At 40.8% G+C, this 14,916-nt stretch overlaps 1 protein-coding gene across 15 annotated transcripts in view; it reads right to left on the bottom strand.

Annotated features, from left to right (window-relative positions):
• Positions 1–14,916, bottom strand: part of DLG1 (discs large MAGUK scaffold protein 1) — a 352,797-nt gene that overhangs the window by 74,599 nt on the left and 263,282 nt on the right. For all 15 annotated transcript variants that reach the window (XM_075004306.1, XM_075004311.1, XM_075004308.1 and 12 more), the window contains one exon: positions 14,104–14,218. In XM_075004306.1, the coding sequence (XP_074860407.1) occupies positions 14,104–14,218 (115 nt within the window). The remainder of the gene's footprint in view (positions 1–14,103; positions 14,219–14,916) is intronic.

Raw genomic sequence — 14,916 nt, 5'->3', positions numbered from 1 at the left:
GGGGTGGTAGTCATTGAATCCCCATCCTTAGGGCTACACATCCCATGTCTTGCAGTAGAAGCAGTTCCCTTCCGATTTTGTCCCTGTGAGGCTCCTTCCAAAGCATTCACACCGCAGAACCGATGGAGAGAGCCTGAAAGCGATTACTTATCTCTATATCGATGGGGGACTTGTGTACTGGCTTTCTTTTTCTTCTAGAAGTTACATGCTGCCAGTTCTCTGCTTCATCCCTTACCACCCTCCCTGGTTCTTCCACCTGCCATGCTTGCAACATTAAACGCTCCCTTCTGTCAAGGAAATCTTCATCCTCCCTGATTGAGCGTAGGGTTGATACTTGAGCCTCCAGTTCTCTAATTTTTTCTTCTAAAATGGAGACCAGCTTGCACTTAGTGCAGATGAAATCCCTTCTTTCTTCGGGGAGGAAGACAAACATGGCACATCCCAAGCAGGTAACAACAGCAGACCTGTCACTCTCCATGCCTGCCATCCTAGGACAGGGATTTAAAAGAAAGGCAAAGGACCCTGACCCCTTTCACTCGCTCTCTAAATTCCCTGTTTGCAAGCTCACCTGTTTGCTTGGATACTGCTTTATTAAGCCCTGAACTGCCTCCAAGCCCCTCCCCTTTCTGAGGCTCAGCCAATCAGCAAGAGGCTTTGAGATATCAAGCTCATTTAGAAGCCAACAGTTTCCAGCTGCCAGCCCGTCTATCCTCCCTCCGTTGGGGCGGGGGGAGTGGCGGGGGGAAATAAAAACCACACCACACCACACCACACCGTAGAAAAACACTATAGCCACAGCCAGAAAGCCCCAAGCACAACACACACTCAGACAGCCTCTTACTTAAGGTTGTCTATTTGAGAGAACAGGCCTGTCACCTAGGGCCTTCTGGAGTGTGGCATCCTGACTGAGGACAGGTTGTTGGTCTTTGATGATGCATTGCAGTGGTTTGAGTTGGAGGCTATAGGCAATGACCAGTGGTGTTTTGTTCTTTACTTTTTTGGGCCTATCTTGGAGTAGTTGATTTCTGGGTATTCGTCTGGCCCTGTCAATTTGTTTTTTTTATTTCTCCCAGTGGGTAATTCAAGTTTATGAATGTTTGGTAGAGATCTTGTAGTTTTTGGTCTCTGTCAGTAGGATCAGAGCAGACGCGATTGTTCCTAAGGGCTTGACTGTAAACGATGGATCTTGCTTGCACCACACACTACCGGAAACCCACTGACTGCTATACTTGGCTACACGCTTCTAGCTTCCATCCTGCACACACAACAAGCGTGTGGTGCAAACAAGAACCATCATTTACCTTGATAACAATATTTGGACCTCTGTGCTTTATATATTGAGTCTGTTCTTGTATGGTTATTATCTGAAGAAGTGAGTCTGTCCCACGAAAGCTCATCACCGAATAAATTATTTTGTTAGTCTTTAAAGTGCTACTGGACTGCTTTTTTTGTTTTGATAGACTACAGATTAACAAGGCTCTCTCTCTGTCTCCATATTCATGCTAAAGTTTTTCTATGAGGGATGATTAAAAGAATTGGGTTTGTTTAGTTTAAAAAGAAGCCTGGGAAGGGACATAACAGCTTTCTAGTATCTAAAAGGTTGTCAGAAGGAAAAGGCAGGAAAATTGTTCTTAACCTCTGAGGATGGAACAAGAAGCAATGGGCTTAAATTTCAGCAAAGGAGGATTAGGTTGGACAGTATTTAAAAAAAAAAAAAAAAGAAAAAAAAACCACTGGAATAAATTACCTGGGGAGGTTGTGGCATCTCCATCATTGGAGTTTAAGAGCAATTGAGAAAAAACACCATTAGGGATGATAGATGGCCTTTGGTCCTGCCATAAATGTACGGGACTGGAATTGATAACCCCCGCTGAGATCCCTTCCAGTCCCATGAGACAATGAAAGAAAAAGGAACCCCAAGATAGATCTCTGAAGAGGGGATCTGCTGGGATAAGAGACAGCAGCCTATATCTGCATAAAAAAGGTGGATGGGAACAGATTTTACATTTCACTCAGAAGGCAAACTAACAGCCTGGTTATTTGTAATGCACCAGAAGGGAATACTTTATCTGACATGACAATATGTTGTTCATTACATGTAGACTCTAGAATGCATGTTATGATTTTTTTTAATATATTTAACCATTTGTTTCCAATACTTCTACTTGCTATGACGTGTATCTCCATGCTTATTTAAATAAACCTGTATTAAGCAAACCTAAGTGCTCTGTGTAAAGTTGACTGGTTATCTGAGGTGGTAGTAGTAAACTGTGGTATACTGTTTCTATGGAAGCAGTGCATCTGTGAACACTCCTTGTCCAGTGGATCAGACACTCAACACTCCAGGGAGCTGCTCAGTTTGGGGTTTGGCGTGTGCCTACTGCTACCCCATGGAGAGACAGCAGGACCTGTGTGGCCTAGAAAGAATGCTCAGGTTGCCAGTGGCTGGTGGAGTTGTGAAGCTTAACTATAGAACAGTGGTTCCCAACCTTTCCAGTAACACGGTACACTTCCACACTTCAATGAGACAATGATTCCATGGCACCCCACTTTTTTCAGCTGAGTTGATTACTCATAAATACCACATTTACTTACATTTACTGTGGTTATGGTCTTGCTACAAAAGTTTGACACACAATATGCATACAAGCAGCTAAACAAGGATCAAACGGGACTTTTTCAACAGTTAGTCGATTACTTGTGGGGTGGGGAAGGAGGTTTCTCCAGAAAGCAAGTTCCCAACCTTGCCAGCCTGTTGGAGCTGGATTGCAGCATTTAAATCATCTCCAACAGGCTCCTTCCCAACTTCCCTCCCCCACTGCCAGAGCCACTGTGAGGGGAAACTGATGAACTCCATGGCAGCTGGGACTCAGGCAGTCTTGCTGCTTGAACCCCAGCAGGCATGGCTTTGTCAATTTTCCCCGGCAGTGGGAAAAGAGCCACAGTGAGAGGAAATTGATGAAATTCATTGGCACACGTGGATAGTTCTCACTGTGTCATGGCACATTAGTTGAAAACCACTGCCCTAGAAGACAAGACAAGATTGAACACAGCTTTGCGACCGGGTGCTCGCGAACAGGGTGCGTGCTAACAGGAGGGAGTTTTGAGAGGCTCTCCTGGAGGAGGAGAAGGAAGGAGCAAACTAAAGCACCTTGGGGTAAGTGGCTGCTTATATTTGGAGGTTTTGGGCTTGTGTGTGTTTGTTTGTTTGTTTGTTTGGAGTTTGGAGTGCTGAGCTGAGTGTTTGTTTGAAGGTTTGGAGGTTTGGAGTTTGTTTGAAAGGCCGTGTGCTCAGGCAGGCAGTTGGAAGCTGAGAGTCTTGATTAGGTTTGAATTGAAACACCGTGTGCTGATTGGTTGAGCTGTAGGCAGAGGGAGGAGCTATCAGGGAGGCCGAGCACTTAAACCCTGCTAGTAAGCGACCAGGGAGCTTTGCGACCGGGTGCTCGCGAACAGGGAGCGTGCTAACAGGAGGGAGTTTTGAGAGGGGAGTTGAGAGGGGGAGCTTGGAGGCAGCCAGTGACTTCTATTGCCCTTAAACTAAATCCTTTATAACAACCTCTATCTGAAACATTTAATTAACCCTCATATATAATTAGAGTAGGAAATGGAGGCAGAAACCCAGCAGCAGAGTGGGGGCTATCCTGTTTATTGTGTCGAGTGCAGTATGTATGACTACCTACCCTGTGGGTGGGTGGCGTATGTGTGCGCTCGATGCAAGGAGCTCCTGGCCCTCAGAGACCGAGTGCATGCTTTGGAGGCCAGGGTGGCTGAACTGGAGGAGCTAAGGAAGGCAGAGGTGTTTGTTGATGAGACTTTCCGGGACATAGTAGGGCTGTCCCACCTCCAATCTGACAGTCCTGATGCTGTTACGGAGGATGAAAGGCTCAGGGAAGGAGAGCAGTCAATGGGAGCAGAGGGAAACCATCCCATAGTTGGGACCCTCCTTCCAGAGGGTGATGATGTATCCTCTCGTGCCGAGGATACTTCTCCGGGGGAGGGAGCGCCAGCTGTTAGGAAGAAGCAGGTTTTAGTAGTGGGGGATTCGATCATTAGAAATATAGATAGTTGGGTTTGTGATGACCGGGAGAACCGTATGGTGACTTGCCTGCCTGGTGCGAAGGTTGCGGATCTCTCGAGGCATCTAGACAGACTTATGGGCAGTGCTGGGGAGGAGCCGGTCGTCGTGGTACATGTTGGTACCAATGACATAGGGAAGGGTAGAAGAGATGTTCTGGAGGCCAAATTTAGGTTACTAGGAAAGAGACTGAAATCCAGAACATCTTTGGTGGCATTCTCTGAAATGCTTCCAGTTCCACGCGCAGGGCCAGATAGGCAGGCAGAACTTCAGAGTCTCAATGCGTGGATGAGACGATGGTGTAGGGAAGAGGGGTTTAGATTTATTAGGAACTGGGGACAATTTTGGGGTAGGGGGAGCCTATACAGGAATGATGGGCTCCACCTAAATCAAGGTGGATCCAGACTGCTGGCATTAAACATTAAAAAGGTCGTAGAGCAGTTTTTAAACTAAGAGGTGGGGGAAAGCCAATTGGTGCGGGGGAGCACCTGGATCGGACAGAGACTTCTCTTACACGAGGCTCCATAGATAGGGACTCCCTAGAAGTTAGTCAGATAGGGAACGTGGGAAATAATATATGGGCAAGATCAGATGTGAAACAATCGCATATAAAAAAATCCAACACGTCTGTGAAAGGCGGACATATAAATAGTGGTAGTTTTCTAACATGCATTTACACTAATGCTAGGAGTCTGTCTAATAAGATGGGTGAACTGGAGTACCTCATATCAAAGGAGGAAGTTGACATAATAGGCATCTCAGAAACATGGTGGAATGAGGACAATCAGTGGGACACTATCATACCGGGATATAAATTATATCGGAAAGACAGAACAGGTCGTGCGGGTGGTGGAGTGGTACTATATGTGAAGGATAATATAGAATCAAATGAAGTAAAAATCCTAAAGGAATCAAAATGTTCCATAGAATCATCATGGATAACAATTCATTCCTCTAATATGAATATGGCATTAGGAATATATTACCTACCACCTAACCAGGACAGTGATAGTGATGCTGAAATGATAAGGGAGATTAGAGAGGCTATCAAAATAAAAAACACAGTAATAATAGGAGATTTCAATTATCCCCATATTGATTGGGTGCATGTCACCTCAGGACGGGATTCAGAGATTAAATTTCTTGATGCCTTAAATGACTGCTTCTTGGAGCAGCTAGTACAGGAACCCACAAGGGGAGAGTCGATTCTCGATCTAGTCTTGACTGGAACGCAGGATCTGGTCCAAGAGGTAACTGTTACTGGACCGCTTGGAAATAGTGACCACAATATAATAACTTTTAATATTCCTGTGTTGGGAAGAACAGCGCAGCGGTCAAACACTCTGGCATTTAATTTCAAAAAGGGGAATTACACTAAAATGAGGAAGCTAGTTAAACAGAAACTAAAAGGTAGAGTAATTAAACTAAAATCCCTGGAAGCTGCATGGAAACTGTTTAAAGACACCATACTAGAGGCCCAACTTAAATGTATACCCCAAATAAAAAAACACAGTAAGAGACCTAACAAAGAACCACCATGGCTAAACAGCCATGTTAAAAAGGCAGTGAGAGAGAAAAGGGCAGCTTTTAAAAAGTGGAAGTCAAATCCTAGTGAGGAAAATAGAAAGGAACATAAACACTCCCAAATTAAGTGTCATAATGTAGTAAGAAAAGCCAAAAAAGTCGTGTCTAACTAATCTATTAGAATTCTTTGAAGGGGTTAATAAACATGCGGACAAGGGGCACCCAGTGGACATAATATACCTAGATTTCCAGAAAGCCTTTGACACGGTCCCACACCAAGGGCTTTTATGTAAATTAGGTGGTCATGGGATAGGAGGAAAGGTCCTTTCATGGATCGGGAATTGGTTAAAAGACAGAAAACAAAGGGTGGGAATAAATGGTAAATTTTCACAATGGAGGAGGGTAACTAGTGGTGTTCCCCAGGGGTCAGTCCTGGGACTGATCCTGTTCAACTTGTTCATCAATGATCTAGAAAATGAGGTAAGCAGTGAGGTGGCAAAGTTTGCAGATGACACCAAGTTGTTCAGGACAGTCAAAAGCAAAAGGGATTGTGAAGAACTACAAAAAGATCTCAGCAAACTGAGTGATTGGGCAGCAAAATGGCAAATGAAATTTAATGTGGGTAAGTGTCAGGTAATGCATGTTGGAAAAAATAACCCAAATTACACGTACTACATGATGGGGTCAAATTTAGCTACGACAGATCAGGAAAGGGATCTTGGAGTTATAGTGGATAGTTCTCTGAAGACATCCACGCAGTGTGCAGCGGCAGTTAGTAAGGCAAATAGGATGTTAGGAATTATTAAAAAAAGGGATCGATAATAAGACAAAATATATCATACTTCCCCTATGTAAAACTATGGTACGCCCACATCTTGAGTACTGCGTGCAGATGTGGTCTCCTCACCTCAAAAAAGATATATTGGTATTAGAAAAGGTTCAGAAAAGGGCGACTAAGATGATTAGGGGCTTGGAAAGGGTCCCATATGGGGAGAGGCTAGAGAGACTGGGACTTTTCAGTTTGGAAAAGAGGCGATTGAGGGGCGATATGATAGAGGTATATAAAATCATGAATGGTGTGGAGAAAGTGAATATAGAAAAATTATTTACCTTTTCCCATAATACAAGAACTAGGGGACACCAAATGAAATTGATGGGTAGTAGGTTCAAAACTAATAAAAGGAAATTTTTCTTCACACAGCGCACAGTCAACCTGTGGAACTCCTTGCCCGAGGAGGCTGTGAAGGCCAGGACTCTATTAGGGTTTAAAAAAGAGCTTGATAAATTTTTGCAGGTTAGGTCCATAAATGGCTATTAGCCAGGGATAAAGTATGGTGCCCTAGCCTTCACTACAAGGGCAGGAGATGGATGGCAGGAGATAAATCACTTGATCATTGTCTTCTGTTCTCCTTCTCTGGGGCACCTGGCACTGGCCACCGTCGGCAGATGGGATGCTGGGCTCGATGGACCTTTGGTCTGACCCAGTATGGCCATTCTTATGTTCTTATGTTCTTACAGTAAGTTCAGATACTAATAAGGTGCTTCATAACCCTAAGCACCTCAAAAAGCAACTATCCAAGTTGATGAAAAGGTTCACTGTATTTTATTTCTGGTCTGAATTTTTCCAGCTTTAAATTGCAACCAAAGGGTCATAGTTACATCACATGGCATGTTTCATTGACTAGCTACTGTGACCCAAGTCTTTGTGTTTACAAGGGTACAGTCAAATAAGTGTGACCTACATCCTTTGTTCCTTGATACATGACTTTTCATTTGGCTTTGTTAAAAGGCATGTTCTTTAAATAAGCCCACCTTAGTAACTGATCCTGGTTAGTCTGTATAACGGGTTGGTCCCAATACTATCGAGCACTCCACTCACCCATCTTTGTATCATTTACAAATTGCATTAGCACTGATTTGATTTTTTGTATTCTGCATCATTTATAAAAATATTGAATACCATTGGGCCTTGAACAGATACGTCCAGGATCCCATCACAAACATCCCCACAGGATGACTACTCTCCATTTACAACTACTTTATGGATATGTCTACACTTGCCCCTAACTTTGAAGGGGGCATGGTAATCAGGTTGATGGGAGATTACTTAGGAAATGCTGTGATGAATATCCATACTCCCCGGAGAGTAAAGGCACTTTGAAGTACCGGGGGCACTTCGAAGTGCCCCTGGCTACACGGCATGCCTGCATTTCGAAGTCTGACACTTCGAAGTTGCTGCGGGGGAGAATTAGCCTAATGTAGTGCTCCATAGTCATTGCAGCACTTCATTAGTAATCTTCCATCAGCCTGATTACCTTGCCCCCTTTGATGTTTGGGGCAAATGTAGACATAGCCTATATGATCTATCAGTTAAATTTGATTGATTGATATATTTTAAATTTTGCACACTCTCTCTCTCTCTTTCATGAGGTTCCTGACAGGGTTTTACGTGGTTACATGTGCTTCAATTAGCCTAACCTAGTCCTGGGAGAACCACATCATAATTAGTCTTGGGCTTACATACATCCTCTCTATCATTCTTCCACTGCTCTCTGGCTAGGGTGACCGCATCTCCCTGTCCCAAATACAGAACAGGGAGCTATGGGGCAGAGGGATGGCTCTTCCTGGCTGTATCAAGCCCCGGGAAAGTGGCATCCATGGGTGCTCCTGCTCCTGCCCCCGCCCCCAGCCTTGAGGGCCTAAATATGGGACAACTCATCCCCTTTAAAACATAAGTAGGGACACCTTTTTGGTATCCCAAATACAGGACAGATGGTCACCTTAACTCTGGACCTGCTGTATTCCTGTACACAGTCATGTTTTTTATTTGTAAACATTTACTGTGCTGATATATTTCATGTTCTGTATTTATACCACAGGTGAAAACAATTTAAAATTTCTTTCAGGTACTATCACATTACACACACGGGGGGGAGGCACTCAGAGGGTTGGCGGGGGCAGTTGCAGTACATCCCATACCTGTAAGAACTTTAAATGTGGGATGGAGTGTGGGGGGTAGGGATATGGAAGGGGGTGTCGGGGCTCAGGTCAGGGGGCTGAAGCATGTATGTGTAGGGACTCAGGGCAAGAGTGTGTGCATAGGGGAGAGTGCGTGGGGGGTCAACAATGCTATTTAGGGATGGCAAAGAGGCTCAATCCCCCTCCCCCCATGAGATTTATACTGGGAGGCTGCCTGCTGTTCCCTTTCAATACTGTCAGAGTAAGAGGAAATCACACAGCATGGGTCATGCACTCCTCTGGCCCCTTCTCTTCCCAGCCAGGAGGGAGAAAAACACATGCAAGCTGTGTTCTTTCTTCTAGTTTCCTGATGGGAAGGGGAACAGCAAGAAGCTTCCCAATATGCATCGCGGGGGGCAGGGAGGTCAGGGAGCCTCCTGCCCTACCTAAATGGTGCTGGAGGGGGCCTCAATGGTGGCACAGTTACAGACTAGGGAGCATATCCCCCAAGCTGGCCCCTATAACCTGCTTGGCTACCTGCTGCTTAGCATACCAGCCTGCAGGAAAACCCTAGGAGCCTTGCTGAAGCATGCCATGCCTCCTCCTGCAGCTGAGCACCCCATCTGTTTAGATCCTTCTTGCCAAAGCAGAGCACCAACTTAATTTTCACCAATGATTTATTCCAGCTCTACATGATGTTTGTAATATTAAACTGAGTCTTTATGCTTTAAATGAGTTTCAAGCCTTATCATTTTGTTGAAACGGAGGCAGTGATAAAACAGCATCTTCCACTTTAATTCCTCAGTGCAGCTTTGGCCATATAAAACTCCAGACATCACAAAAACCAAAAGAGGCTATAAATATTTGCACCAGTTGAACAAGCTATATTCTTAATTCTGAAATAGCTGTGATTGTATAAATAACTTAACCATAAATTATGTAAATATAACCCTACACATTGATTTCTGGAACTCTACTTTGTGTAAATGTTGTTAGAGAACACCGAACACATATTGAGTTTTTACTGTTTCATGGTCTTAAAATTACATTGCCTCAGTTCCATTATACACCTGCACTTTCATTTGACGATGTTAATTCAAGACAAAAAACTATTTAATGTGTAAAAGTGCCTGTTAGCATCTACCATATTTTCTACCAACATTTCCTTTAACTTCTAAGCTTTACCTTTATTATACAACTATGTTCTCTAGCAGCACTGAGCTGGGCTTACTCCATAAGGTCACTGTTCAAGAAGATAACAGGATTAAACAGGAGTAAAATGTCAAGGGGACACAAAACAGAAAAAACCAAAACATTTAAACTACGATCATGCACTTCTTTAACCTAAAAAATGGTTATGCGAATTGCTCTGTACTTAAACTTCTTGGATATTCAAAATACTTTTGCTCTGTAACAGACAGGGTAAGGTAGGAACAATTTTATCTAAATAAATATGATGAAAAAAAGGAAAAGCATATGCAAAATGTTCTTAGTGTCCTAATAATTAACTTTACAACATAAGGATGACCACACCACAGTAAGTCACAAATTACAGGACTACTGTAATACAAATTCATCCTATGAGCAACAGTGACAGATACATCAGCGAACCAGTAAATAAGAACCAAGAGAAAGCTTTTTCACACATACTTCCCCATCCTTTTGATACCAAGGTCCCTTTTCCATGAAACTTAGCTAGTATTTCTCGTTATTATTTCAAAATTCTAACCCTTGATGCCACTCTGAAATGTAACCAATGTCTAGTTTCATTCACATATGCTTTAGACAAGTGGTTTTCAACCTATATTCTTTCACAGACCTTTAAATTTTTTACTTGGAGGTATGGACACCTTTAGAAATATTAGCCTTAGTCCGTGGACCAACAGTGATCATGAAATGATAGCTCATTATTCTACGGAATGGTACGAGGGAGAACAGCACAATACAGACAGTGGATTTTAAGGCACACTTTAGCAAACTCAGGGAGATGGTTAAGTAAGCTCCCATGGGAAGCAACAGTGAGAGAAAAAACAACTGAAGACAGTTGGCAGTTTTTCAGCGACATTATTGTGCACAAAAGCTAAATATTCCACTGCGTAGAAAAGATAAGAAGTATGGCAAGATGATACCCTGACTTAAAAGCAGATGATCTAAAAATTAAAAAGGAGTCTTACAAAAAGAGGAAATTTGGTCAAATCACAAAGGATAAACATAAACACAGGTATATAGGTTCAAAGCTAGAAAGGTGAATGAGCTCAAATTAGGTAAAGGCATAAAGGTTAATAAGAAAACATTCTACAAATATAGTCTCTCCCTGGGATCCCTTTGTTGAGTACGATTTCCCCTTGGACGTCTGTAACTGATGGGTGAGAAATTAGGCCGATTCTGGCAAGGAACACTTTCTGGAAGTAGCTGGACATGAGGACCAAGAACAGGACAGGACCATTGTTCAATGTAAAGGGAAAAACGATAACTGAAAATGGGAATATGGGAGAGGTGCTGAATGACTTTGTTTCAATTTTCACCAAGAAGGTTGGTGGTCACTGGATGTCTATAATGGCAAATGTTGGAGAAAAGGAGGTATGAACAGAAATTAAAATAAGAAAAGAACAAGTAAAAAATTACTTAGAAAAGTTAGATGCCTCCAAATTACCAAAGCCTGATGAAGTGCATCCTAGAATATTCAAGGAGCTGACTGAGGCGATATCTGAGGTCATTAACTAACACCTTTGAAAAGTCAAGGAAGACAAAAGAGATTCCAGAAGACTGAAGAAGGGCAAATATAATGCCAATCTACAAAAAGAGAAATAAGTACAACCCAGGAAACTATAGATTAGTCACCTTATCTTCTGTGCCAGGAAAGATAACGACACAGATAACTGAGGAATACATTTGCAAGCATAACAAGGTGATAAGAAGCAGCACGTTAAATCAACCTGATGGCATTCTTTGACAGGATAACAAGCCTTGTGAATAAGGGAGAAGTGGTAGATGTGGTACACTTAGATCTTCCCTAACTGTTAAGTGAAGCCTGGATGTTTTTCTAATCACATTGTCTGGTTCAAGCAGTAATTATTTTAGGAAAGTGAGACATAGCCATGTTATGCAGATCAGACTATATGATCACAGTGGTACCTTTTGGACTAAATACGTAGGAACCTATGAACATAGAGGGCCTTTTGAACAGATTGGGAAAGAACCACTATGGTTATGCTGCAAGACAGAAGGAAAAGACTGACAAAGAAGACAAGAGCCCCTGTAGAAGGTCAGCATTTTCTGCATACAATGCAGATGTACCATACAAAGGCTTCATATGTGTCACTGCTGGAGCAGAGATGTGGGGTTCAGAAGGCTTGACAGACCCAAGATTTCATGGACTCATCAGAAATTTTTCCCCTGCCAAAGAGTAATAGAGTATACATAGAACTCATTCTGATCCAAAGCCTAAGAAAGAAGATTATTTTCTCAAGCATGGTAGAAATGAAATATAACCTTGGAATTTATTCAGAACTTAGAAATCCAGGTCAACTATCAAAATGATTGGCGGTAGTGATTTTGGACTTGCATAAGATTTTAATTAAAATACCTTTTCTGAAGCAATTTAGTGACACAGCTATTGTGTAATGAAAGATCTAGGAACCCTCCTTCTTCATCCCAAACCCTACCTTGTTTGCGAACTCAGCTCTGCTCTGTCATCTAGTATAATGTGAAGCTCTCCCCAGTTTACATACAGAGACTGTATTTTATTAACGAATTTGACATTCTCAAACAGTAGCTTTCAATCTTTCCAGATTACAGTACTCCTTTCAAAAGTCTGATTTGTCTTGCGTATCCCCTTCTCAAGTTTTACCTCATTTAAAAAGTTATTGATTATGAAATCAGACGTAAAAATACAGAAGTGTCACAGGACATTATTACAGAAAAATTGCTTACTTTCATCTTTATGTCATATAATTAGAAATTAATTGGAATACAAATATAGTATAAAACACCAGTATAAACTAGTCACGTTATAAAATTTTAGTTTATACTGACTTCAGTAGCACTTTATATATGGCATGATGTAAAACAAGGCAAATATGCTGATGAGTTAATGTACCCCCGGAAGACCTCTTCATACATGTACACCTGACTGAGAACCACTGCTCTAAAAGGACTATCTTCTCATTAGAGCGACTGGATAAAGAGAACCATTTAATGAAGAACTGGGAAGGACGAACTAGACAGAAGGAAGAACTGGACCGGGGTAGATATCAGAGAATAGAAAAGCAGCATTTACAACACCACTAAGCTTTTGTTAGTTAGACTTAATTATCTAATGTTATAATAGTTCAGCCTTGCAAGAGCGTCATGGAATTTTGTCAGTAAAAACACAAAATGTACTTACTTGCCTACCCTTCATAATCATTAGTGATAATAATGAAAAACTGGTTATATTTTTTTCACCCATTTAAAGTAAAATTGCTCTGTGAAAGCAGAAATTTGCTCTGCTAGTCCAATAGTGATCTATAACACTCCTATAAGTGAACAGATCAAATAAATCTGATTTGTTTTTAACACATGCTTTTTGTATCTAAATTCTATAATCTGCAGGTCACAGTGTAAATTAAACTGCAATGTGAGTTCAGCAGCATATTAACTTGCATTTCAGCAAAAATCCCAAGTATTTCATCATAATTTGAAACTTCTCATGGTTCTACTTTCCTCTTTGTATTTCTTGTGCTTCCTGTTCCAGGTATATAAATTAATGGAAGGAATTTGTGCTTGCAGAATAGCACACTACTTTCGGTGCACTGGCTTCTTTTCCTTACTGCTATGGAAATAATTGTTAGAACAAACTGAAACCACAAACGGAAAATTGAAGTTTATCAATACAAATTTAAGATATAATTGAATCTGACTGAAAGAACTATGTTACATGAAAACTTATTCTGAATGAGTCTGTACGCACGTAACATCACAAGAAAAACATTATTTTCAAATATCGGGGGGTAGCCGAGGTAGCCTGTATTTTCAAAAACAATAGGAGTCCTGTGGCACCTGACAGACTAAAAGATATTTTGGAGCATAAGCTTTTGTGGGCAAAGACATGCCTCATCAGATTATTTTCAAAATATTCTCAGCTTCACTTAGGCAAGAACTTGCCATGTAGCAAAATATGAAAATTACAGGCCAAGATATACTGCTACCAAGTAAACAGTTTAGGAGTCTACATATTTAAGCCAACTCAGACTACCTGAAAACAACTGCTGATAAAATACTTAAATAATGAATTTATGCTTTTCTTTTCACTGGAAAGTTAGGTGAAAATGTAATGAATATTATAGTTTTCCAAAGTACAACCCATTTGCTTGATACAAATAAATACTTTTATGAAGGTATATTTTATTTTCTGCAAATGAAATCTCACTGAAGCCTTTGTAAATCTGCATTTTGTTCAATTTGATGACTACATCGAACACTGTAATACACACTTGAATTCAGAAGCAAAAGCATTTAAGCTTAAAGGCACACATAAGAAATTGGGGAAGGAAGACGCTTACCTGACATATAACGACCTCTTCTGGCTGGTCCGCAGAGATCCTGATCCTGAGCTAATACTACTGTTCATCATCTGCTCCCGTAAGTCATGTATTTTAGCTTCAAAACGACTATATTCTGGAGCCAGGGAAAAAATTACACAACCATTTATTTCTCCAAAATATCAGCAATTAAATGATTTGGTAAGATGTTGATATCTTGATAAAACAGATTTATTTTTATCAAATGTTAAAATAAGTAAACTTCTAAATAAAATAACTAAAATGGTATTTTAACTAATGGTAGTTTTGTACAGCAAAAATATGTTACACATTTTTGCATTAATAGGCATTATTTAAAATATGAAAAGAAATAATGAAAATTATTTTCAATAAGAAAAATACATATGCTTTTCTAATCAGTTGTGATTTAATCGGATTAACAGAATTTGGATTCTAGAACTCAGAAATGAAGATACATCTAAACATTCAGTTTACCTAAAGATCACATAGGTGGTTTCAATGCATAGTAATTCACTGTAGTATATGTAAAAATTTTGTCATAAAGACAGCTTTTGAAAAAAAGCATGTTAAATACAAAAAGTTACTTTTTGCATTAATAAAGAAAGATTTAATATAGATAAATTTTATCCCACAACCAAAAGAAAATCTCACATTATATTATCATGTTAAGACTATTTAACGAAAAAAGATTATCTTTTAAACCTAATAAAAGATTTGTCCTATTAACATGAAGTCACTACTTAAAAAATGGTAGTTCTGAAATGAAAATAGCACTAGATAGGTATTATACAGAACACATTTCCTAAAGTAATT

The sequence above is a fragment of the Carettochelys insculpta genome, chromosome 10 (assembly GCF_033958435.1).
Source record: "Carettochelys insculpta isolate YL-2023 chromosome 10, ASM3395843v1, whole genome shotgun sequence".
Taxonomy (NCBI): domain Eukaryota; kingdom Metazoa; phylum Chordata; order Testudines; family Carettochelyidae; genus Carettochelys; species Carettochelys insculpta.
Note: the sequence above shows the minus strand (reverse complement) of the source record. Positions and strands in the feature narration are given on the sequence as shown.